The following is a 26,970-nucleotide window of genomic DNA, read 5'->3' on the forward strand; positions in this document are numbered from 1 at the left end:
ATGTATGTATGTATGTATGTATGATGTATATATATATATGTATATGTATATGTATATATATATATATATGTATATATATATATATATGTATATATATATATATATGTATATATGTATATATATATATATATATTATATATATGTATATATATATATATATATATATATAATATATATGTATGTATATATATATATATATAATATATATATATATATATGTATGTATATGTATATATATGTACATGTATATATATATGTATATATATGTATACACACACACACACATATATATATATATATATGTATATGTATGTATGTATGTATATACATACATACATACATACATACATATATTATATATATATATATATTGAGCTGAAAAAAATAATTAGATAGGAGGTCGGAGCCAAACCAACATCCAAACCTAACTTTTACCTTGTTTTGAAAAGAGATCTCAAAAATCGCATGAAATTAAAATGAAAATAAGAAAGAGAGAGGAGAGGGGAAGGAGAAGGAGGATGGTTAATGAGTTTGATAGCAGCTTTCTCCATCCTTTCACCTTGGTTTTGGGTCTCCAGCAGACACCTAACTAAGGAAATGAGGGGGTTTTCTTCTATTCTTTAGAGGTAGAGAAGAATTGACTAGAGGATAGTGGTAGAGGAGGCCAAAATTTTTATAGAGGTAAAACGGTAGAAAAGGGCCGGTTTTGCATAGTTTTCCTTGGGTCCCAAGTAGCATATCTTGGTTACTATTGATTTCTTCAATGTTCTACTAGTTTAAAGGTAATCATTTTTAATGAGACAAAGGATGGTTATAATATGAATATTGTAACATATAAATTAAGATTTTGGTGCACTTGTTTTCTACCATCATGATACTTTTGATTTATTTAATAAATAATGATACTGAATCAACACCCAATGGAGTCCCTTTCTCATCTCCTTGAACCATGCAATCTTAGTACCGACAAAGACTTGGAACTCAAAATATCATAAGAAAACATTCAATTTGAGAAAAAGAAGAATAATGTCTATATTATTGTGCTTCATGATAATTTACTTTTAGAAAATATGACCAATAAACTTAATATAATGATGCAACTCCTTTTCTGGTTCCTTTTTTTTGAATTTTTTCATAAAAAAAATTACCATTCTTATTGCTATATTTCAAACGTATTGCTTTAGCACATTTAGCATTAAAAATTTTGAAACTGGATGCAGCAAAAATATCACCAAGATTTGAACCCAAATTTAGATCAAGTCAAATTCTAACTTACCTAGGGTTCTTTCTCGACCTGCATTTTGATCCCAAATTGATAAAAATACCAACCCAATCCATTGGCAGCCCCACCATTCTGCTATTATGTGGAATTACCCATACAGCAACCCTTAAAATATCCTCTGAATCCTTTTTTAGGGCTTAAGGCAGGACATAAGCCCAAAAGATATTTATGGACTCCGGCCTAATTTTGATCCTGACCGGGCCCCAGCCCGAGAATGAATGGGCCTTTCAATCGTCCAAATCACTATCAGAGTCCGGGCCGGTCCGGGTCCATTAGCAACCGCGCTTTAGAATTACAAGGTACAACTTGTGGCGAAGCATTTATTCCAGCCGACTTTGCTATTTCTTTTACAGTGGGAAGCAGTGGAGAGTTGTGCGGCGTCGGAGTAGAGAGAGGAGGCCGCCATGGACGCAGAAAAGGTAACGCAGCTGAAGGCCTTCGTCAGTTACTGCAAGTCCAACCCTTCCGCCCTCCACGACCCCTCCCTTTCCTTCTTCAAGGATTATCTCCAAAGGTTACCCCTCTCTCTCCCCCCCTCTCTTGTTATTCTCTTGATCTCTTTCTTCTTCTCTGAAGTGTTTGATAACTTTGATCTGATGTTTGGTTTTATTTCTTTCAGCCTTGGCGCGCGAATTCCTCCGGTCGGTTTCCTCTTTTATCTCCTTGTTCCGCGATATTTGTTTCTTTTCTCCCTTTCTCTTTGTTTGATGTTAGCAGAGAATAAAGTAGTGAGAGGATATTTGAATTGTTTTTGGAAGTAAGGTTTTGGGCACCATATCTTCTTCCGTTTTCTGTTATTGATATCTTGTGATCCATATAGTTAAGGAGTACCTCTTTTTCCTCTCGTTTTTTTTATTCTCCTAAATTGGTGCCTTTTCCTTGTATATCTTTGATTAGTTATACGTTGATGTGTATCACGTATGAAAATAAGTAAAATAACATTAAAAGAATGAAAAGAACTAAAAGGAAAGAAATATTTGTAATGTAATTTTGAAATATTATAGCAAAATAAAAGGAAGGTCCAATCAAAGTCTATAAATACCAAAGATTTATGATACAATTTCCGTCTTCTGAATACTTAGTATTATGCATTTAAGTAACATAGTATTAAAGTTAATTAGGTAGTTGTGCTGTTACTTTCTTTCCTGATAAGTTTTTGTTAATCAATAAAGGATAGTCTTATAAGGGACAGAGATGGAGAGAATATATGCCAGAATTTATTAAATAAATTGTAAAGAGAAATAATTTGTGAAGCAAATTGTTGGTGGGGGAAGATGACTATGCATAGGGGTGGCAGTTCATATAGAGAGAAAGGGGTGGGTATAAGGTTGGAAAATTTGTAAGATTGGTTAAGTGAGGGGACGGGGAGAGGATGAGCACTGGAGGGAAATTGCAAACTGAGAAGGAGGGAGATATTAGTAGTAGGGAAATATGGATGAAGAGATGTAGGAGATACTTGGGGAGGTGGTGTGAGGAGAGAGGTCTAGTGACAGAGAGGGGGAGGGGAGAGATGTGCGCGCGTGTGGGTGGGTGGAGATCATATATTGGTTTTGTTTTTTATCATTTTCATACCGGCATGCTATTGTTAGGTAATGTCTTTTTGCTGACAAAATGCATTTTCGGAAGTAAAATTGATGGGATGAAAACTTAAGTCATACTATTAGATATGGTATAGATATAGAAAGTTATTTCATTTAGTTCAAAGATATGTGCTTATAACAAAGAGGAATCGGAATATACAACCTAAAGATATTGGTCATGAAGTAGATAATTGAAAAGTACAAATGCCACAACTTTTGCTAGATGTATGTTGATATGGATTGTCAATATGGTGTAGTGACTGTAGTCTACCTTTTGCAAGATGAAAATCAATGTGTAGCAGTTAAAGTCATGGATTCCAAAATTTTTAATTAACATATGCATCAGATATTTAGAAGATATATAACATTAAAAATGTATAATTACATAGCATAATTTATAAGCCAAATGCACAAGTTGATAATGATAAAGTTTAAAAGAATCCTCATTAGGTGTGCGTATATGACTGGATATTTGGAGCATGTGTTGAAGGTCCATTATATCAAAAGAAAAAAGAAAGGAAGTAATCTCTTGAAAGCCTTTTCTTTTATCTTTAAAAATAAGATAAAAGTTGAAATGCTATGCACTCTAATAGAATATTTAAGTTACACTCCACTAAATATTTTAAAACTACATTTCCTAAGCAGAACTTAGATTCACAAGGGCGCATAAGAGGATCCATGCGGGCTTATTTAGTCCCACATTAATTGTATATTGGGGGGATCTTGGATGTAGAAGATTCGATTTAAATGAATATGGCAAAAGAGACAAGACCTTTGTATAATTATTTGAAGAATTGGATGTATTAATTATTTAACTCCAAATGAAGTGGCAAGGAGACAGAGTAGCACACTTGACTTCAACCTAGGAGTTTAGGAAAACTGGAAAAGAGGTAAAGTTTCGACTTTCAAGTTTCAATTTTGGGATTCAAATCATCACATGTGGTTCTCGATCTTCCCTTGTAGGTCTTGTCTGACACTTGGGGGATATATGTAAGGCATAGCCATGTCTACTAAATGGAAAGCAGCTACAAGGTAAAGATGAAGAAGGATGGATACATAATTCTACTAGCATTAAGTTGGAGTAGCACTGATCTCTTAGATTTTAAGGGATAACTGAATAATGGTGTCAGATCTGTTGTCATACTGTGAACCTTTTCCCTTGCCCAACTCCAGTTACTGCTGCCACTTTGAACTGCGAGCTAACTTAAAAGTATGGAAGTTGTTTGGTCTACACTACATCTTTAGCATTTGTTTTTAGGTTCTTTTTAAGAGAAAATTTGGGATGATTCTGCAGTTCATTTCATGAGAAATGAAGTGAATACAACTACAGTTACAAACTATGCCTAGCTTCTTAAGTTGGGTCCCTAAAAGGCTGGCCAGCTTTGACCAAATTGAAGTCAGACCAAGGGTTTTGTTGTTCCGACTCATTTAACCTGCAGGCTGGTTCCATTGGGTCATTGGCTGGTTTAGCTTTATGCTGCAGGCTGGTTCCATTGGGTCATTGGCTGGTTTAGCTTTATGCTCCATGATTTGCACACATGTCCTTGTACACAGAACTATGTTAAAGTGCAAACATATCCACAAAGCCCCCATATCCATGGGCTGTATGATTACCAGTAGATGCCCATGCTTTTATCATATTGTACCACTGCGATCATTCCCAAGTATTTCCATTCTAATTATCCATGTGTGCATCAACTATGAGAACTAACTAAAATAGATATTTATGCTATTTACACAGTGCATTCTGATAGTTTAGATCAGAATATAACTCTTGGTTTTTTTGTTTCATTTTTCTCTGTAACAGAGATTGTGGGGCCATGTCATTTTTTGCTCAGCATAATGAGTTGTAGAAGATAAAACTGACCTAATTCTTTTTCATTGTGACATCTAATATTTTAAATATTGTGTGATGTGTAGTTTGATTGCCAAGTTGTTTGACTTTGAGAGTTGTTTTCCCCCCAAAGGAACAGAAAGCAACCACATTTTTGGTTGATCATATACTTCCTTCTGGTTTAAATTTTGAATAGCATATATCAAAAAGCATTATATTTCCATATAAAAGTTTATATTATTGCAAGCCCTTCAAATTTTACTATTATCATGTACAAAGAGGTCAAATGAAAAATGAAGGGGATGATTTTGTGGCAAAGGATGTGAAAGACAAAAAACCAAATCAAAGGGCTGAAGATGCTCTTGATGAGGATGAAATTGTTGAGTCACATATTAAGCTGGATGGCGATGTGGTAGAACCTGATAATGATCCTCCACAGAAGGTCTGTTAGTAGATGGCTATGTTGACATCATGAAGCCTTGTCTAATATTTCGCTTTTTTTGCTGACTTCTAAATTTTCTTTTACAAGATGGGAGATCCCTCTGTTGAAGTTTCTGAGGAGAGTCGTGATGCTGCTCAGATGTGCAAAGCCAAAGCAGTAGATAAAATAGCACAAGGCAGGCTATAACATTTTTGCAGTGGACATTTCTCTGTTTCGTTGTGTTATAGTGCTGACAAAAATTAAATAATAATGTGCACTAGGTAAACTGGATGAAGCCATTGAACATCTAACAGAAGCTATCTTGTTAAATCCAAGTTCGTCTATTCTTTATGCAACTAGAGGTAAGCCTAGCTGCACAAAATAGTTCTATGTTAGTTGTTTTTTCTAAACTATTTTCTGAAAATCATGTTACATCTGATGCTGCTGGAATTCTTATATTTTAGCTAGTGTTTTTGTGAAGTTGAAAAAACCAAATGCTGCTATTCGAGATGCAGATGCAGCCTTGCAGGTTTATAACCACTTTCTGCAAGTACTATATGGATTATTTCCTAAGTTCAGTGCCTATTATTCTCATGAGTTCGTCTTCCTAGATAAATCCTGACTCTGCCAAAGGATACAAATCTCGAGGAATGGCTAAAGCTATGTTGGGCCAATGGGAAGAGGCTGCTAGGGACCTGCACTTGGCGTCAAAATTGGATTATGACGAGGAGATCAACTTAGTGCTCAAAAAGGTAATTCAGCGTCTTAAATGGAAGTGCAAAAAACTTGTTGCATGACATTACATCTCCTCTGCAGGTTGAGCGTAATGTGCATAAAATTGAGCAATGTAGAAAATATGAGCGCTTGAGGAAAGAGAGGGAAATGAAGAAAATTGAACGTGAAAGGCAAAAACAACATGCAGAAGCAGAGGTAATTATTCAAATGGATTGCAGAAGGTTCACTTTTGATATATTTGTTGTTTCCACTTTTACCTGGTGCCAAGTGTCCTCTAGTATTTGACATAGTAGCTTCCACATATGTAAGCCATTGTTGTGATGCATATCCAAATGAGGAATTAAGAGGGGGAAGGAAGGATATACATACATAGATACATGCATACATACATATAATACTTATGGATGTATATGTACATATGTATGTGCGTATTATATATATGTATGCATGTATCTATGTACATGTACATATGTATGTGCGTATATAGGTATTATGTAGTAAAAGTATGTGCATTTGCATGTAAGGTATGTATAGCTAAGTGTTAAATAAAGAAAAAAAAAAAAGAGAAAAAATTGAACTTCTTTTTTATGATAAAACAATAAAATATTACCGTGTTTTGCGTTACATGCCATAACCATTGCTCTGTTAGGCAGTCTTCTTCCAAAATCAGCGATAGTTGTGTTGCGGGTACAAACTCCCCCTACAACAATTTTATATATTAGCAGACTTTTTAGAATATCCAAAAGCTTCCATCGATACTTAGATAATGAAGATTATGTTGTGTTATTTTGTTACAATGGCCAGTACATAACTGAAACAATGGTAATCATTAAGTTAATATTGAGTCACAAACACTATATAGATCTAAGTCTGCCTACACAATATTTTCCAAGTAGATAGCTACAAATTAGAAAAAGAGAAGATTTTCTCTTCGACGTTGAGACACCAAAGTTTGTGTTTTAAAACATGGTTAAGAATAATTGAGAAGAAAACTTATGTATTTAATTCTTGATGAATTTTATTTTCAAGCAATATATGATTGTAATATGCCAGCACCAGGATTTGGAGAACCAGAGATGTCATAAACTATATGCCAAAAAACCACAGGAAAAGAGAATTTTTTATAATCTAATCTTGCAGCGGACAAAACCGGAGAGCCAATGAGACCAAGTCACAAATAGATGGGTTCTTTTCTTAGAATTGTTTCCAATTCATCAAGGATTGTATCCTTGATTGCTAATGAATTTACCTTGGGAATCCCATTTATATGTCCACCATCACCAACTGTTTTTTTTTTTCTTTTTTTCTTTTATTTTACTTTTGGAGTACGCAAGTGGCTTGTGTTTGACATGTTAAAAAATGGATAGTGGTTGCATAGACTTTTAATTTGCATGATGGTGTGGGCATGAACCTGCGTTCAATGCAGGATAGAATTTTGTTTCTGTACATCCTTAAGACGTGTGATGTACAAGGTATGATGCAAGTAATTTGAATAGTGGAAACTGGAAAGACTGGTATTTACTTTAGAGTATGGTTTAGGTCTTTTTGAAATGTAAACAAAGTTTGTCCAGGTGGTTCTTACATCAAAGTCTGTCTGCTTATTTGACACTGATTACATATACAATGGAGAAAAAGAAAGATTAATCTTGAAAAGACAGCTTTTGTAAGTTTCTCAGCTATATATTACCACATTTACTCATGACTAACTTACGACATGGACTATCTCAAATATTTCTCTATTGGTAAATGATTTCTTAGATAAATGATTTTTTTTTTTAAGCAGGAGCATGAGTTGAAAGATTCCTTGGCTTCTTTACAAGATGGTATGCCAATGTCTTCTACATTTTTTTTTTTTAATTCTTATTCTTATTAAGAGCCTGCTACATTAACATTTTGTCTTTCTTTTTATTTACCTATACATACACCCACCTTCATACTAGAGACACTTTTTTTTTTTTTTGGGTTTTGCTATGCTCCGAATGCATGCTTATGTGCATGATTTCATTTGTGCTAACCATGTGTAGTCACTGTTCTTCTTTCATTAACTTGTTGATGGGAGCATGTATCATTTCTCTGGCTTGATATGCCAAATATGGGGCTTTATGCAAATTATATTTGTTTAATATATGACTAAGCTAACAGAATGTATATGGATATGTTTGTATTATCTATTTATGTATTTTTGTGTATCCTTAATCTATGTAGAAGTGCCAATATTTCTTCTATGTGGAAACTTTCATGCTTCCCACTTAAATTAATTATACACCACGTGTTTAGGGCGCTTCTCAAATTAAGCATCTCGTACCCATCCTAGCTCTTTATGATTTATAGGTCCTCACCTTCCTTGTGATGCAGTCTTATTCAGCTCATTGATTGGACCGTTTTTGTTATATGATGTCCATGTGTCCTAACGGCACAATCACCATGCATTTTTTATCTTTCTAGAAACTTCGTATCAATGGGCTGGCTCTTTAATTCTTATTCCCATTTGGCCATCCATCTTAATCCAATTCTCTCCCAGTTCAACTCGATTTGCTCCTATAGTTCCTTGTTGATGCCTGCTTCCCTCCATTGATGTACTTCACAACCCATCCACTTCTCGTTCCCATGGATACAGCCCACGATTTTTTGTTCTTGAAAAAGAGGTTGATTACTATATCTTCCTAGACCTAAAGGTGCAAAGCCTTTTAGCCTACCTTGTCCACTCATGTCCTGGTTCTAGTTGCCCAATCTTACCTCTACTTTTAGCTTCCTTTATCCAACCACTCGTCAAATTTATGACCCAACTCTATGCCATCAGGCTTCCAAATTTCCAACTTGGTTGATCATGCTTGTTTTGGGCCCACAAATAGACATCAACAAGTATATCTATAAGCCGCATAATCTAATAATGAGAAATCTGATCCCACAAATAAATTTCACATATCCCAAGTTCTCACATAATAACTTATTTCCGTTGAAAAATATAAAACTCAACCAAAAGAGAGAGAAAATGTCACCAACAATTTGTATTTGACCTACTAAGGCACATAGCATGGGGACTGGGGAGAGAGTAAGAGACCGATCCCCCTTTTTTAGGTATTCTGGTACTATGTACGCATCATCAACTATTTTGGCTGTCCAATCTTCATGCTTGTCACTGGCAAATGGATTGGAACCCCTTTTGTCATATGCTTGACTACAATTTTCTCCTCAAACCCATGATCCTCACCATCCATGATCATTGATTTGATCTCCTTCTATGATAGTCATGCAATACGTAGTGGTGGAAAATGGGGGGATATCATAGAAAGTGATACCCTAAAAGAGCAGTATATAGGATTGGAAATAAAGAGAGAGATGATGTTGCATCATAAATCTAATATTTTGAAGGAGCAATGTTATCTTAAATGTTTATCTATTTGAGGTGAAGCTCCATCTATATGTCATATCCTACTGCATCATGTTCTAATGGCCTTAGTTATGTCTAGATGGGCCTCAATATTTAGGGTTTTGCTCTTAAAGTATGCTCTTGCCATGCCAACATGTCAACAACTTTATCTCATGCACTATTCATGTGCTATCAAAACAGTTTTTTTCCATTTATTTTTGGATGGATTCATCATAATAAATCAGTTGGATTTGAATGGCAACCTCCCTTATGTAGTTTAAGACAATATTTGTTTTATTTATTTTGTGGTGTTGTGCTTTGTTGTCCCCCTACAAGTTTTATTGCTAGGTAGTTGCTTGATGCCTTAAATGAAACTAATATTCTATAGAATTTAGTAAGCTCATACTTTTATACTTAGGTAAGATAATATAATTATAGTAATACAAATATAACTATGTATATGGAAAAGTTATTCCTTGAGAGCATTTTGGATCTGAACCATCGCTATTATTAATATCATGGTTGATACTGTTCCTAATAGGCTCCCTGATCGTCCAATATGGGCTTGGCTATCCTAACTCAAGGAGATAGGTGACAATACTGTACTGACTCTAGAACCTACATCCATAAGTAGGATAGTGTTGTGGAGAGACATGCTCCTCAGAATATAATGATGGGAGTATATGCGGGGCCAGATGTCAGAGTGGCATTGTAATGCAAACTTTGTATACAGGGTTTGTGAATACTGGTGACATGCTAAAACGTTCAGGACTCCAGAGGTCCACTCAATGTTTGACATCATTGGCATTGGATGCTTGCATGCTTGAACCATCCTGGTTCCCTTTTAATCCTTTGGATTGCATGCTTGAACAGTCTTGGATCCACATACAAAGAAGTACTCAATTGGCTGCATGCTTGAGCAATGGTCCTGTCCTTTTCCTCAACTCACCTGAAGAATCCTGTCTTGCTCCACCATTTTGATCATAGGTGGCACGATAAAAATCTACCTCGCTGGTGAATATGCTGAACCTCTATGACCCCATGTTACGTATGCCCCCACTATCATTATCTTTCCCATCATTAGTCATCATTGTCACTGGTATCTAGAGGTTATCGGGCCATATCACTATTTGAAGGGATCAGGAATCACTGTAGTTGTCTTGGACACATCCCTTGCAAACTATGTCTGAGGGACTTGTTGCCTGCTTACCATTCTTTCTTCTAGTATCGTTGCCTTTCTGTCTGGACCTTTGAGACTTCTTGCCCTGGTTGAATCCAACCCCATGGTTCTTGTGAGTAGCTTGGTTGTCCCCACCCCTCATCCCTTTCTTGAGCTCGGTGTTCTAGCTTAAGGCTTGTGCTTCATTGCAATAACCTCCACCCAACGTTAGATGAGCAACCTGCTCGTCAATTGTTTGTCTGGTGATCATATCCTCCATCCCTGCTTGCTCCTTGCTCTTGGACAGCTTACAAGAATTGCATGTTCTTCATTGCCCATAGGGACCATAAGTTCTAAATCCACATCTTTGTATTGCTAGGTTTATTATGGTTTGTTAAATTGTTACACTTTATTATATTTTTATTGTACTATGGTGTTATATTATTAGAGATACTGGCTTTATTTGATGTGATGTATATGAAATTCTAGGTCAAGATACAGATCCTACTTATGATTACAAGCTGATATTTTGCATCTTTTCTTCAACCTAATCTCCAATAAAACCTATTCACAGCAAAATGCAACTTAAGTGCTTTGATCAACAGGAAGTGTTATCAGCATCCATTCTTCGAAAGAGCTGGAAACCAAATTCAGGGCTGCGTCAAGCTTGTCTAGATTGGTCATTCTTTATTTCACTGCAACATGGTGTGGGCCCTGTCGCTTCATGGCACCTCTTTACAAAAGCTTAGCAGAAAAGCACCCCAAAGTTGTATTCCTGAAAGTGGATATAGATGAGCTTGGGGTTGTCGCTCAGAGCTGGAATGTCAGCAGTGTACCAACCTTTTTCTTCGTGAAAAATGGCAAAGAAATTGACAAGGTTGTTGGGGCTGACAAGAGTGGGCTGGAGGGGAAGATTTTGCTGCATGCAGGAAGGTCATAAGTTGCAATTGGAGTTTGCGTGAATTTTGGTTTCAATTGTTGCATTATATGCGCTAAAAGTGAAAAAAAAAAAGAAAAAAAAAGATATTGGAAGAAGCCAAAAGGAGACCATGGATCCAGATCTTTGGAGATTTGGACACTTTTTACTAATGAAGGATAGGTTGACGTCCTGACTTTTTCAGACAAGTTTATCTGTATATTAATTTACGTCTTACTGCCAACAACATAAGTTTAAATATGTTTTTTTAGTTGTATGAAAAAACCTAACAATTTAAGGGTTCCTGTGTTACAATGCAATACTTTTGGAATGAACTACATATGAAGTTCATGGGTTAAAGAGCCAACGGTATTATTTGCTTGATGCAGCAGTGATGAAATTATTGTTCACATTGGAATACCTCAGAAAGAGCCTAAGAAGGAGGGCATCTCCTACCTGAATGTGAGGACAAAGCTTTCAAATTTAGTGAGAGGACTTCCAGATTAAAGCATCGGAGACAACAAGACAGGATCATCATGGTTTCCATCTCATCTTCTCCTGGTTGGAAATTTTGGTTCAATCACTGCTATGAGTTTGATCAGTTGAGGTAATGCTGGTATTAACTCTAGGATTTTTTTTTTTTGGTGAGTTAGCTAAAGATTTCTTAACTCCTGATGACTCTAATCTTCTAGTTTTGATACCTTAAAGTGGGAATTAAGCTAGTGTATGTCACTAATGCACTGCAAATTTTTTAGATGCTTATGACCACGCTGAAGATGAGCAACATAGCATGGTCCTTCAGTGTGGTGGTTGACATATCAGGGCTTACGTTTCATGGCTTTATCCATCAAAGGAGTATATATTCATTAAAGAATGGTCTGTGTTGTCGGATAATAAGAATAATAATAAACGAATAGGCTGTGCTTTGGGACTCCGACGGACTGCTCGAGGCTACGGGCGCTGTCCTGTTATAATAGCAGAGATTTTGACAGGTTGGAACCAATAGTAAACCTATTTTAGTTATTAGCTGAAGAAATGAATAACCATTGGCCTCACCTAGGTTTTGCAGTCCATGATTTTGAGATATTATTTCTTCTCTAGTCTCTGCTGTATATGTCCCAGCTGCGTTCCATGATGCTGTTTCAGCTGAATGAAATGTTTTTTTTTTTTTTTTAAAAGGGCTAAAACCTTTCTTTTTTATGATTGAGGGGGGGGGGGGGGGTGTAATAATCAGCCAGAGCTTGATTTTTTTTAGATTAAATTAAAATTACAGAAAGTCTTGCCTGCCTATCTTTGAAAAACAAAGAAGCTACAGGCATGAAAAAATAAAATTTTAGTTATTGGAGGTAGATTGTTGGAGTATTTTATCTAAATGATGTAAATGTAAAATTTTTTTATTCAAATGATGTAGGTTCAAATTTATTTATTAAATTAATGTAAAAGTTAAAAATGTCTGCCCAATCAATCCATCCCTCATAGTTTATATAGAACTCAAAAAAAAAATAAAAAATGAAAGGATTATTTTTAAAGTGATCTTATCGTTCTGCCTTCTTCTTTCTATCCGACGTCAACTTCCTACCTTCCTCTACATCAATGGTGCTTTTAAAAATGTCATTCAGATCTAAAAATATTAATTATTATGATTTTTTTTTTTTTAAATTTCATGTAGGCTATGGAAGGTTGGATTATGTGGGTAGAAAGTTATTTGAAATAATATTTTTTTATAAAAAATATCATTTTAAATAATATTTTTAATTTTTATATTAGTTGATAAATAAATTTGGACTTACCTCGTTTGGATAAAAAATTTTTATATTTACATCATTTAAAGTATCTTAGACTGTTGCTTGACAGTAATACAGAACCCGAATCTATGCCAGTCTATCGGCTTAAGTCATGCCAAGGGTGCCATTGCCACCTCAGTCGGTCTCAGTTCTGCGGACCTAAAGAAGTTTGGAGGGCCGGGATAAAACCAATTAAATAATCAATGAATAATAAGATTGTTCCCATTCACGTAGAAAGTGTTCGACAAAAAGACTACTAAAACTCCTTCCCACTGTTTTGGGAAGAACAAAAACTTCCAGAGAGACCAGAGTCAAAGAGGTTGCTCTCACTTCCTCTCGTTCTTGGAATAGAACCTGAGGACCACGTAGAAGAGGAACCTATACAACACGCCCCATGCAAGCAGTATGAAGACGTCCGCCCACACGTTCTCGAAGCCTATATCCATGGTGGCGAGCACGTCCTCGCCGATCAACGGGCAGCTCAGATTTTTCTCGATTTGACGGTGAAGATCGCTGAACTTGATGTCACCCAATGGCCCCGGCGTGAGCTCGTTGGGGTTCCCAAAGTAGCACCTATCCCCTTTGAATTCATTCACGAGCATCGCCTCGAAGGGGTACTTGATCGCCGATATGTAGTGCAGCCACCGCCAGTAGATCGGAATCTGCGACCTCTTCATGAAGAATCCGCACGTCAGGAAGAAGAGCGCGGTCGTCGCGATCACCACCGCGTAGCCCGTGATGTAGCTCGGCACGAGCGCGCTCACCAGCATAACGTACGCGTTGGTGGAGATCAGCGAGGCGAACAGTATCATCCAGAAGTACAGCAGGCTGGCTTTCAGCTTCAGCATGATCCAGGTTATGAACGCAAAGGTGAAGCCTTGGATGGCGAAGAAGGGAAGGTAGACGAGGAGGGCAGAGATCACGTAGGACGACGATCGGTACGCGTTGTGCGCCGTCTCTCGGATAAAGATGAAGCGCTCCAGGATGAAGGTCGGGACGGCGTCATTGGAGGAGAAGAAGACGAGACAGACGGCGAAGATGTAGAAGTTGAGGAGGCGGTTGATCGTCCGGAAGCTATCGTCGCCGAGGCGGTGGAAAAGAGTGGAGAGGATCAGAGCCATGACGGTGAAGACGACTTCGCGGGAGAGGAAGAGCTCGGGAGTGCGGATAACGTTCAGCACGGTGCGCCATGAGAGGATCATCACCTCGCGGAGCCACGGGTTGGCGAACTTGGGGCCGTCGTGGGGGTCGTCGAGCGGCTTGGGCTCGAGGTGGTAGGCTTGTGGCGGTGGGTGGATGAACACTGGAGTAGGAGTAGGGGTAGGGAGGTGCGGGGTGGCGGGTCGGTAGGAATAGTAGGATGAAATGGGGGTCTTGCCCGGGGTGCGGCCAGGTGTTCGAGCTGGTGTCCAGGTGGGCTGGCGGCGAGGAGTGCCGGTGACGCCTTGATAGAGCCACGCCGAGAAGTCTTTGTAGAACTGGGAGGCCAGTCTTGGTTGGTAGACTCCATTGTGAGAGGTGGTCCATGTTCTGCTCTTCCTCTCGAGGGAGTTGTCGAAGTCTTCATCGTCGGCGTCGTCATTGTAGTAATCGGACAGGGTGGAGTTTGGCCCCGGCGTAACGTTGCCGGCGGAGAATTGCTGGCTGTTGAGTGGAATATGGTGGGCAGAGTGGGTGGATTTTTGGAATGGGGTTCTGGGGGTCTTGGGGATTGGAGTTCTTTCAGCCTGGCTGGGCTTGAGTCCGTCACGCTGGTATTGGACTAGAGGTTCGAGGCCGATCGTCGATTCATCGTACTCCTTGATGACATCCAGAAGGTACTCCATGCTGTTCTCGCCGTCGGGGACCGGTCGGCCGAATCCTGCAAGGTGGTCTGGCAGGGCTGCCGGGCTCCCCAGGTATATCAACCTCCCTCTGAACAAAATTTGAAGCAAACACCTTTGGTTCAGATCAGTTGCCAGACACATTAGCCAAATTCTTGCATTACTGCATACTTGCACTATTCCCAGGTGTTTTTAAGAGGATCAACTGTAAATTCTCCAGTAGTTTTGCTCTAGTTTGAGTAGTTATCTGATTTTTTATCTGATTGCAGTTCAGAAAACCGCATTTGGCAAGTTTTATGGGAAGAATATTCTGTCTCTTTTACAAAAGATTATGGTAGGCTGGTGATTTATTTAGTCCAGCAACTTGATTTTGTAATTGAGAATATGTTTTTCTACTCAAAAATTGTTGCACAATGATCTTTTGATGGTGTGGAAAGATTCTCATATCTAAACTTTAGCTTGAGAATAAATTAAGCAAATAGCTAGTGATTTTTCTGGGTAAGCTCTATTTATATCTTTTAGTGGCCAAGACACAGCAGAAGCAGGTAGAGTATTTTCATCAATTATTGGACTTCCAGTAAGAAATTGAACCATGAAAATGTTTGTTTCCTTTGTAAATTATTAATATGTCTTCTTATATTCTGTTCCATATTAAACTGTGGAGCAAAAGGGATGACATGGCCACCTTGTTTCAGTCATCTCACGGAATCAATATCGACTAGTTTGGTTCACAAAAAGAGAAGAGGTGAAAGTATGGTCTATAAAAAAAAATGAAGAACTATCTCATATTTAGTTGGAATTTTTAAAGGAGAGAGATGGGAAAGTAATTTTTCATATTTCATAAACAAAAATCTATATGACATAATAGATATTTTATATAATTTTTTTAGGAAAGCATATTCTCAACGAAACATAAATCATTCGGAAATATGCCACTTTGCTATGGTCAACCAAATGTACAAAAATTCTTTTTTAGATATCAACTTTCTAGAAAAAATATTTCAGTGAGAAAAATTTCGTCCTACAAATCAAATGAGTCTTAAAAATTAATGGAGTTCTTTTAAAAAAAAAAGTCATTGCAGGGAATGTTCTTTGGATCAAATATAGTAGAATCCGTTAAACAGAACAATAACAATATTTTTATTAAAGGATTTGCGTGAAATTAATCAACTCTGTCAACTGCATACCTATTAATTTCTATTGAAGCTTTGCTTCAACGAAAATTCAGGCGAACCAACTATTTTACTTTGACATCATTCAAAGTATTTGAACTATGTCACAATTAAGAGCATGTGGTGCTTAACATATGCATTTATATAGTTCTTTGCTATATGCTCACCTTGCAAGGACTATCACCCGGTCCAGAAGCATCTGTATCCTAAAAGATGGCTGGTGAATGGTCATGAGTACCATACTTCCTCCCTTGGCAATGTCCTTAACCTTCTCCACTACACTATAAGCACTACTGGAGTCAAGACCTGATGTGGGCTCATCAAGAAACAGCAGGGATGGTTTGTGTATGATGTCGATCCCTATTGACACCCTGCGACGCTCGCCCCCCGACACACCTCGCCTGCCTTCATCGCCTATCTTTGTGTGAGCAGCGGTCTGTTCATCACTTAAATACTTTTAGTTACAAAAATATTGAACTTCAGAAAGTTTGCACATGACATGGTGAAACACACAAGGATATATATAAATATATCAGGTCGACCATCAAGTATGTTAAAGGATGCATAAAGAGTTCTTAGGTATGATTGAGATGATATAGGCATGTGTAACAAAGATTATCCTGATGGAAGAAAGCTGGATTTTGGCTGAAAAAACTAAAGAGAGAGCTGGGAGACAGGTAAAAAAAATGTATGGTATAACAGAAAGTATGTGATGAAGCTATAAATTTCGAAACAGATATAGTGTAGATAAGGAAGAAGTCGGGAAACTCTTAGACAGTTGAGATAAGAATTGTTAGTCACGATTGAAGTAATAACTGAGAGTGGACTGATCGACCTGCAGACCGAGCTGGTCGAGGAGCTCCCACACTCGCCGTTCTTCTCCGACTTAGAAATGGAAGGGGAGAGCCTAACTTCAGCAGCAAACATGAAGGTTTCAAATACAGTCAGCATGGGGAAGAGCTGGTCATCTTGCATGACATATGAGGACACCTTCTTCATGTAGCTGGTGGTGACCTGCTCAAACCAAATCCATGATGGATGCATGTTATCATTCATATCATACAACTTTTTTCGAGCATTTAGAAAAACCATGCAGCTAGACTAACCGGCCTTCCATCGATGCTGACAGATCCTTCGAGGCTCCCCTGAGCAATCCTGCCAGCCAGCGCATCGAGGAACGTCGACTTGCCGGCACCACTTGGGCCCAGGATGGCGGTAACTCGGCCTCGGAGGGCCTGGCCGGATATGTCATCGAGGAGATAAGCCTCCTTGTTGATCCAGACACCATCCTTTTTCTGCTTCTTGATTACACTGTAGGACAGGTTCAGGAATTCCAGGCCCTGGCCTGGGTGCAACTTCTCGGCTGGTGCCGGCACACGGTGCTCAGGCTTGTCCCGGACAAGAAGGCTCTCTAAGCTTTTGTTGGTATTGGTCCGCCGGTATGCCATCTCAGAGATCTTATTTTGGTACATGTCTCCCTAGTCTTTCAGAGGCTCTCTCTCGGTGCCGCTTTGAGCTCCCTGGACTCTCTCAGGGAGTCTCTGTGTTGTTGGATTTATGGAGTAGGCTTTGGTGTCTCAAGAGAGGATTGAAGGCGATGTGTTTGATGGGTGGTAGAAAGAGACAATGGACTAGATATAAAAGGACAGGAATAAGGTTGGAGTTGTCTCTGAAGTTCTTTGGAGTTGATGTTGCTTTAGCTTCGATCTTTCAGATGGGATTTGGTGTTTGTTCTGACGTTGAAATAGAGAAGAATGTAAGACATATATTAGAAGGCTCCAGCTTGCCAACCCAAGAAATTTCCATCCATCTGGCATTCGAAACAACTTCCTTGAGAGATGGGAAATTTAGTCACTGGCTTTGTCACTCCGTAAGGATAGTATGGTGCAAAACCTTACAATTCACAAACTCTGGCATCTTCTATAAGCCTCTTAGGGTATCCTTTGCCTTTATATTCCCCACCAGTCCACCTTTAGAAGTGCTTGCAAAGACTAATACCATGAGACAACGTTTGTATAGGGGAAGAAGGATCAACTTCAAAGGCAGGGCATGAAATAACAGCCAGAAGCAACATTATTTCAGCTGCTCTGGTACACACAAGTTTTCACTCGATCATATTGGCACGATGATATTTCCGGTCTGAAACACTAATCTGGCAGCTTTGTTAACCCATAATTCAACTCATAATCATTTTGACATTATGCCATTTCCAACCTCGAACACCTACGATCGACATCCTCACGACCAGCACGCTGCTCTTGTAAAGTAGATTTCAGTTTCCAAGCAGTTTGAAAAAATCTGGGCTGTCCATGTAAAATGTGTTCTTCATGATCCATTTATGTCACGTATATAGCAAAATTTTTGATCAAAAACAGGGGTATCATAATTAATTTATTTAACACAGTACCAATTTCAAGTAAAAACCGCAAAGAACTCATCTAATTTATACAAACCTAAAGTTGATGACAAACAGGATTGCACAGACACATCACAATAAACATTCTTCTAGATGATGATGATTCCTCGCCACTGAGGGTGTCAAATTATTGCTTCCTCTCTAATTGTAGCTTCGAGAATTCTCCATATAAGCTTTTGTTATCTTCAAATCAAGCAGCGGTAAATCAAACTGTAACAAAGTTCATCAGGCTGTTGGCTGAGAGCAGCAGAATCACTGAGAGTGGTCATCGATTATTTTGCTGTTCTCGAGTGCTTGATAAGCCAGTCTATCACAATGTCTATGTTGATGGAATCCTTGCATGAGATCATGTAACAGCAAACCTCCCGGTCCTTGATGTACTCCAGACCTCTGGAATTCATATTAACATCAAGAGTTAAGATTGAAATAATAATTATAATATGGTCATATTTGAAAAATTGTTTTTATATTACTTAGAAAGATGGTGCTTGGCATATATTGCACACTAAACTCACAGTTGATCAACCAAAGCCTGCTTGGAAAGAGCTTCTGATTTGTCAATCTTATTGCCAAGAACTAGCAAAGGAATCCCATTTAATGATGGTTTTGTCAGTAGGTCATGAAGTTCACTTTTCGATATGGGAATGCTATCTCTATCAGCAGCATCTACTACATATCTGCGATGATCAATGAATGTCAAAAAGCATGTAATTGAAATGTGATGCAGACTCTGATATTAAAATATTATACGCAGTCCAAAAGACAAAAAAAAAAGAACAAAATGGTTATAAAACAAAAATGGGTGAACTTGAATGAGGATATAACCAGACTCACAAGTGAACTGCAAGATAGCAAGAAGTTTCATGCATGTGCTTCTTCACCTTCCCATATTTCCATTCCCAATCTCCCAGCCCCCCCATTTACTATTGCAATAACACCCACCTCAACCTCTGGCAATATCTTAAGGGTTATTTGAACCTGCAACTAGATTAACCCTACTTCAGTCCCATTCCTGAATTTCACTAGCAGCTCGGCATATGCATCAATGCACATCTCAAATGGACAAACAAGTAAGAAAGAACATAATATAACTGTACTGTCAGAAGAGACTACAGATGTATCAAGAAATGCCGCATATTTAAGTTGCATAATTGCAATATCGGCAATGATATGAGCTAACGTCGGAGACAGACAGCATGGAAACTGGTTTGATATCAAAACAGAAATAAAATTGTGAATAAATGCTGCTTTCTACATTCGATGTATAAAATCTGTAAGGAAGGCAATTTATGTCAACATGCAAATAGATTAGTATCAAGCATGAAAATTCTAAAAAGTGGCTGCCACTTGTGCGCAGCACCTCACATGACCAAAGAAGAGAAAGAGCTACAAAATAACCTCAGCATGTCATCAAATGGCACAAACATGACTTCTAAAAACATGACTTCCATATTTTTTCATCTCAGATGTAAGAGGCAGATCTTCTATCCATCTCACAACATCTACTAGTGCAATCTGATTAAATTCAACCTCTTTTAAAGGAGCAACAAATGATCAAATATAACCACCTCAATCAGTTCCAAATCAGCATACAAGTCCTTGGGTCAAAGTTATTTATCTCCTCCTTGCCCAAGAAAAATCAGCACATCTTTACCATCTACCCATTTCCAACTTTATTTCTTTTAGTTTCTGTAATTTTGTTCCTATCATCAGTTTCCGCCTCTCTAATTTTGGATTCCTGCTCCTAAAACTCTAGATGAAGCTTTCTAAATGGTGCATGACAATGATATATAGGAGGTATAAATTTTGATAGGAAAACATGATATAGAGCATGGTATGCCATACCATACCGAACCAAACGGTATGGGGCATACCATACCCATCAGCAGCAATGCACGGTACAGGAGGCGTACCGACACTCCACATGCCAACCAGCCCCTGTACCGACATAGCGATAGGGTGGCACCAATACGGGGCTCAGCACCGAGATGGTGTGTACCTTGTTGTAGTGTAAATGGATAAGCACAATCAAGAGAACAGGTGCTTAGGTGGTAGCAGAAAGGTACATTGAATCAGTTGGACCAGACCTTTAGGACATTCCCACATACCACAAATATAAATTAGTGAGTCACTCTTTCAGTTCAATGCAACATGAAGTTCTAGACCAAGTGGATTAGCATAAGGATTGTTTCTTAACAAAGGAAAGTCTCCGAATCAAATATAAGCCATGGATTTAGACAATAACTAATGAGCACTACAACTTTATTCGAGTTTGTTTCCACTGTGATATATAAATAATCATACACTTAGTATTATCATGGGAATATCATAGCTATTATATAAGGGTTATTCATATATTGAATTCTTCAGACAGGCAAGACATGAATTTGAATATAATAATTTAAGACACTTTCACTGGAAGCATATAGGCAGTCTACCGGGTATCTAACAGAAAGCTCTTTGCCAGCTAAAAGTTTGTTTATTATATTGCTTACCTACCAATACTTGGATTATTTTACAATTTTACAGATAGATTCCAGAACAGGAGCCTTAATACTAATGCTAATAACTACAAAGATCAATCTACTGAATTTGTTTACAATGACAGAAACAGCTTCATGTTTGTCATATCAAGACAAAGCATGTCGAACTTTACTTTTTAATACGTATATTTTTTAATCTGTCTCTTGTAATTTTGCGATCCTTTCTCCTATACCCACCTTGCTTCATCACCTGTTATCATTTTAAACAGTGAGATGCAATGAGCAAGAATCTTGACAGCTAGAGTAAAGGTTTCACATGTGAAGCTTACAAATTTTTCTGATGTATCAGTAATGCCAAATGTGGCTTCATATTTCTTCCAGTATGACATGTAATATGCATAGCTTTGTTATATCTATATCTTAACCATGTCTGCCCCCAATCCCAACCCTCCACTCGCATGCTACACACACAACTGTCTAGTTTGATCCTCACTATTGAGATTCAAACATAACACCCTTAACTACAAGAATCAGGCAGTTGCACTACTATTTGTAAGACAAGTTCTGGGTAATAGTGTAATTATTCCAGTTACCAGGTCATGCCTTAGGGTTTAGCCAACCCTTTTTGTTTATTCATTACTCATTGGTTCAATTGAAACTTGGATCAACTCTAAAACTCCAAAGTGCATTTATCATTTGAGAAACTGTGCAATGAAAAGAAAACGAAAGTCAAGGTTAGATCTCCCAATTGACTCATCGAGTACTTTTATCTACTTGTTATATGTTCAACAGTTTTTCATATTTTCTAGAAAGAAAACTAGTCAGGTTTCTGTAATAATCAATTGACATGTTAGGAGAAGTTACAGGATTGCAGAGACTCCACGACAGTAGCGCTCCCACATGGTGCGAAATCTTCGTTGTCCTCCAAGGTCCCAAAGTTTTATCGTCACATTTCCTTTTGTAACTTTACGCATATTGAAACCCACCTGGTTTCCAGACACAAAACCATGTCAGTTTTGGGGCAAACAATGCATAAAATCATAGGATAATAAGATTATGATGCATGATGAAGTAGTGATACGTACCGTTGGAATCATGTCTTCGCTGTAGCCACCTGTCTGATGAGTGTAGAATAAAAAAGTCATGTAAGAATCAGGAAACCTAGAAAACTCGGGGAAAAGAAAAGGAGGCATGAAATGTACTCACTGCAATTGCATTGACAAGAGATGTCTTTCCTGCATTTTGAAGGCCAATCAGGGAAAGCTCCATTTCCTGCTTGAAGAACAAACTGAAGTGCATACTGTTAGAAATAGGAATAAGTTTTGAACCAACCATGAGACTGGTAACTACAACATTTTCTGACAATGTAAGATGGAACTCAACAAAAGAATTTCAACAATAAAGCATAATTAAGAAACAGAATTCCAGACTAAAGAACACAGAAGTCAGACAGTATTCTCTCTATGCATTAAGAATTTAAGATGAAATAAATCTAAGGTAAGTTGGAAGCAAATGTTGATATACCGGAAAGAAAAGGAAACACTAAAGATAACTACATGTTCATGAATAATGAATACTTATAAAAATAGTAATCCTTCCAAAAATTCCGGTCAATATTTGACTTCCTATAAACTTAAAGTCCATAAAAGTTTACTGAAAATGTAGTTGCTACAAATGTTTGCCAACCATTTGAAGCATCCATAATTCTTACAGCTGTCAACACTAATGCCATATCTGCATATGAAAAGACAGGGAGCTATAAGCGAGGCAGATAACCCAAGCCACATCATTCCACTTCAAAGGAAAATTTATTAAGTTGGCCTTTCCAAAAGAATAATTACAGTTTTATAAACACTGTTAAATAAATTATTTCTATCAGCATTAAAGGCTTTCCATTAGCCACTAGTACTAGCTCTAAGCATCATATTTGAGGAGATAGTTTGTAAACTTTGTAATCTTTCCAAAATACATGGTTTCGGTTTGCATATGTACGACATATCTGTTTATCGTTTGCAAAACACACATTTAGCATAACTGATGCTAGTCCAGAACCCAGATGAACATAAAACGGGGGAATGACTACAGTACAATGTGATAACAAAAAAATTATGCAATTATGTCATCAGAAAAGTTGCTCGAGATGAACTTGGTTGTCAACAAAATTTTAAGGTAAAAGCCTGAGCTTGAATACTTTCACTCTGATGGATTATCAACTTATTTCTGCCCTAAAGAACTTCAAGTCAAAGAATAAATGCTTCTTTAGTTCTTCTACCTATGAATTGCACATGTGAGCATCAGTATCCTAGTGGATGTCAGACACTGTACAACATATTACATACTCTGAACCTAAATAATAAAAATTCAATCTATAAATGTCCAACAAAAAGCAATAAATGGCATGCTGGTCATGTAATAATACACATGTAAATTGAGAAATGAATAACTACAATCAAGTAAGAGGAACCCATGAATTCTACAAGTTGTAGGCTGCAACTCAAATTTTCTCTTTTAAAACATTCAAGAAATAGCTGGGTTTTATTTTTAATACCCTGAGGTCAGAGAGGTCAACTTGTTTATTAGGCTTCTAAACCATTCAACATTGGTTTTTAAATAGTAGGTACACTAACTTAACTTGAGTAGTTAGGGTGAAGAGTTCTGGCTCGCAACTAAAGATTCTCAAACAACCATTTGAACAGGTTTAACTTCAATAGATTCTTGGATCTTAACAGACAATAAGCAAGCACTTGCTTATATGTATGGATAATGCATCTTCCAATCAATTGGGCTTGATATCCAACCACTACTTGACTTCACACTTTACAATTTGAGTCCATCAGCCTTATTGTACTGAGATAATTTGTTATATCTAAAATCCACAAGTGCTATTGTATGTAGGAGCTTTCTGTAACTTTAGGAACATACCTTAAAATGCAGGTGCCTTGATAAAGTTTTATTTTGCAGCTTAAACAACAAGTAAAATAATCATGGAAATATATATACAACCATACCTCCAATTCAAATACAAATAGAAGCACCAATAATACAAAAGATACTAGGAATTAAACTATTAAGACCATATGAAATACCAATTCATGGATGGAATTTCATGAGATAAAATGGGTTATTATTGTCAGGAAGCATATGCTAACCATTCCAAAATTAGAGAAAACACTAGATAATTCACGAACCACTCTGGTGCCCTAATATAAGAATGAAGTGATAATATATTGCAGCAACAACAAAGGACTTGAACTTGAGGCATGCTATGATTATGAAGGTGGGGGAATTAAGGCCAGAAAGCAAGAAAAGTAGAAAATGTTACAGGAACTAATCCAACTTTATGTGGAGAAGATAAACCATTTATTTTAATTCTATATTTTAGCAATAGATGAAAAGATTTAGAGAGCACATAATTATTTTAATTCTATATTTTAGCTATAGATTAAATGTCTATATTTTTTCCCCCTAACTTCCTTTTAAAATCTAGTTGTTACAGACCTAGTTAAACAATTTTATCCGTGAGTACTGTTATAGCTTCATTTCACAATAACATTTAAGAAATCATACAACATAACCCTGGTCCACATTAGTATCTGAAAATACCCGCTTCCTCCTTTCTTTATTATGGTGACTCAAGCATTGTTGTTAAAATCTTATGATTAACAATCCACATGTTGCAATCTGGATCAAATGACCCTAAGATATCTGGATCTCATCCTGGATTGGGATACGTTAGGATCATAGGATCTAAATTTGTATTGAGGATCATATAGTCCTTTGGATCATATGATCTGACTGGATCATGCTATTTAGATATTGAAAAGAACATTTTCAAATACTTTACAACTGTATGTTAAACTCTTATTCTTGCTTTTTTCCTAAATTCTACCTAAAAGAACTGATAGGCATTAGATAAATATCTTGAAAAACCAAAGACAATTTTGTTTCATTAGGAGTGCTATCTACGGTGGAAAGTAAAGTTACAATGCTAATTGGAAACCCCAAATAAGCAACATCCATTTAAATGATGGCTCAGTTATCCAATTGCGACATACACATAGGGGTCACAACAAGTATAAATGAAGTGAAGACTATTATAACAATATGCGACATCATTTTGAACACTTTAATAAGGACTGATCTTAACTATGTACAATTGTTACAGTAGCTTGCAATAAAGCAGGAATGGAGTTGGCCTATTTCGTACACACATGTCAGGCGTGATTCCACCATCCCAAGGTGATCAGCATCCGAAGCAATTAACAAAATATATAAACTTAAAGCCGCTCCATCATGTAATCATTGCCCCAATGTTTAAGCCCCTAATCAAAATGACTATATTAAAAACCTTCAAGAATTTCCGTTCTCCAGCTATCAAAAGTAGATCACAAACCTCTAATTTCCCATTTCCATCCACTTGCGCAAAAAAGTGTACTTTCGTATTAAAGCGTAAAAATCTCCTCACATATGCAACAAAATAGCAACAATTTATCAAGAAATATAACACTGTTAAAAATAATCACCAAACATTGAGGGAAAAAAGGAGTCATATGCTATCGAAGCAAAGCATCTATCCATTTGCATATCTTTCTGTAGGACATTTCACATCCATATATCATCAATTTTTTTCTCATAATCATGCTATAATCCATCTTACTTCCAAAAGAAAAAAAAAATCTTTCTTGAGGAGTTCCTCAGGAACAAGAGCTCAATTTCCTACCAGAATATTCCAATTGTTCCTACAACCAATCAGAATCAATTTCATATCAGAGAGAGAAAGAGAGAGAGTACCTTCGGAGCCAGTTGAGGAAAGACTCCCAGAGGCCCATCTCGAATTGGGGGCGAAACGGTTGCTCTGCGTTGCAGAAACCCTAGTTCTTGGATCCGCAGAGAGAGAGAGAGAGAGAGAGAGAGAGAGAGGGGCAAAAGACGACAGATCGAGGAACAGAGGAAGGCGGAGTCACAGGGTGGCCGCTGGTATTATGCCATCGGCTGGTTTCACTCCTTTTGGGCCGTAGCCATTGTGATTGTTTCGGAATGGGCCCGCCGTTTAACGAACCCACCTTATAACGGTACGATTCGAAAAGAATACGACCGCCTAGCGCCTATCCAAGAGGGGCTGGAACTCATCCTAGGCCACACCACCGTTTGGACAGGCTTTGGGCAGAAGTTTTTTTTAGAGATTATCAGATGAACCGAATGCATCGCAGATCTCGTACCAAATCATCCAAAGTCGCGTTGTTATTATATATATATATATATATATATATATATATATATATATATGAAGGGAAGAAAATAAAATGATTTTATCTTAGGTTCACAGTAGATCTGATCCATTTAATAATTATTCGAAGTTCTACGTCTTATCCATAGTTGGAATAATTTTTTAATTACATCTAAAGTTATTATCATGAAAGATTTAGATGGAGTATCTCTTTCCAGAGAAGGCAACAAATCGCTTGGATAGGTCCTTACCATTTATTCCGTCTTGCATTTATCTCAAGACATGATTGGATGGATAAAATTAGATGGAATAGATTGGATGAATCGAATTAGATAAAACTATAAAAATTAATATATATATATATTGCTGTAACAAAGAGATTTATGAAGAATTATATATACGAATCAAGTTTAAAATGAATTTTAAAACTTACACATACTTTCTCTAGATTTGCTACAAACTAATTAGAACTCATGCTATTATGATTGGATCGGATCGGATACCTATGGAATGGAGTAAATTGCCATCCCTGCCCCTTCTTATTTATGGGGTAAGCCCATAACACGTGCTATCAATAGCATGGGACCACAAACCGAACAATATAGTTATCAAGATCTAGAATGAAGATGCTAGCTTTGGCTTAAAAATCCATCTAAAAAGCACGCAAACACCGAAATAATCTCATGGCCTTGGTGCTTTTTTTAGTTCAACGAGCAGGGAAAAGGATCTGCTCTACTATGGCCTAGTGAGCTGAAGGTCCTTGCATGA

At 37.3% G+C, this 26,970-nt stretch overlaps 3 protein-coding genes across 5 annotated transcripts; 1 reads left to right on the forward strand and 2 right to left on the reverse strand.

Annotated features, from left to right (window-relative positions):
* Window positions 1–1,608: 1,608 nt before the first annotated feature.
* On the forward strand, window positions 1,609–11,664 carry LOC105053203 (TPR repeat-containing thioredoxin TDX). Of its 3 annotated transcripts, none has more exons than XM_010934285.3 (10): window positions 1,609–1,796; window positions 1,902–1,923; window positions 5,016–5,138; window positions 5,226–5,313; window positions 5,399–5,479; window positions 5,582–5,646; window positions 5,729–5,869; window positions 5,934–6,047; window positions 7,636–7,675; window positions 10,987–11,664. In XM_010934285.3, the coding sequence occupies exons 1-10, from the start codon at window positions 1,687–1,689 to the stop codon at window positions 11,319–11,321; spliced, it is 1,119 nt and encodes a 372-aa protein (XP_010932587.1). In that variant the 5' UTR covers window positions 1,609–1,686; the 3' UTR covers window positions 11,322–11,664. The 3 variants fall into 3 exon arrangements, with proteins under 3 accessions (XP_010932587.1, XP_010932588.1, XP_073100394.1); XM_010934286.3 differs by having other exon boundaries at window positions 1,634–1,796; window positions 4,976–5,138; XM_073244293.1 differs by lacking the exons at window positions 1,609–1,796; window positions 1,902–1,923 and adding an exon at window positions 2,796–3,894 and having other exon boundaries at window positions 4,976–5,138.
* Window positions 11,665–13,278: 1,614 nt separating this feature from the next.
* On the reverse strand, window positions 13,279–18,232 carry LOC105053202 (ABC transporter G family member STR). The gene is given in 5 exon segments (XM_010934284.4): window positions 13,279–14,995; window positions 16,244–16,512; window positions 16,912–16,952; window positions 16,955–17,090; window positions 17,183–18,232. Coding segments are annotated over 5 exon segments (2,400 nt in total). The 5' UTR covers window positions 17,549–18,232; the 3' UTR covers window positions 13,279–13,407.
* A 148-nt stretch (window positions 18,233–18,380) lies between these two features.
* On the reverse strand, window positions 18,381–25,984 carry LOC105053201 (ADP-ribosylation factor-like protein 8c). Its single transcript, XM_073244294.1, has 6 exons — window positions 25,767–25,984; window positions 22,182–22,263; window positions 22,061–22,093; window positions 21,840–21,961; window positions 19,008–19,169; window positions 18,381–18,882 (listed from the first exon to the last, which is right to left on the reverse strand). The coding sequence occupies exons 1-6, from the start codon at window positions 25,802–25,804 to the stop codon at window positions 18,765–18,767; spliced, it is 555 nt and encodes a 184-aa protein (XP_073100395.1). The 5' UTR covers window positions 25,805–25,984; the 3' UTR covers window positions 18,381–18,764.
* Window positions 25,985–26,970: the final 986 nt, after the last annotated feature.

This window comes from Elaeis guineensis, chromosome 10 (assembly GCF_000442705.2).
Source record: "Elaeis guineensis isolate ETL-2024a chromosome 10, EG11, whole genome shotgun sequence".
Lineage (NCBI taxonomy): Eukaryota > Viridiplantae > Streptophyta > Magnoliopsida > Arecales > Arecaceae > Elaeis > Elaeis guineensis.

Excerpts from the sequence above, each read along its gene's own strand:
- LOC105053203 (XM_010934285.3), top strand. The coding sequence starts at position 1,687 with ATGGACGCAGAAAAGGTAACGCAGCTGAAGGCCTTCGTCAGTTACTGC. Across the intron at positions 5,314-5,398 it reads AGTAGATAAAATAGCACAAG|GTAAACTGGATGAAGCCATT; the intron begins GCAGGCTATAAC and ends AATGTGCACTAG. Across the intron at positions 5,870-5,933 it reads TCAACTTAGTGCTCAAAAAG|GTTGAGCGTAATGTGCATAA; the intron begins GTAATTCAGCGT and ends TCTCCTCTGCAG.
- LOC105053201 (XM_073244294.1), bottom strand. The coding sequence starts at position 25,804 with ATGGGCCTCTGGGAGTCTTTCCTCAACTGGCTCCGAAG. Across the intron at positions 22,094-22,181 it reads CTCTTGTCAATGCAATTGCA|ACAGGTGGCTACAGCGAAGA; the intron begins GTGAGTACATTT and ends TACACTCATCAG. Across the intron at positions 19,170-21,839 it reads CGTGGAGTCTCTGCAATCCT|ATATGTAGTAGATGCTGCTG; the intron begins GTAACTTCTCCT and ends TGATCATCGCAG.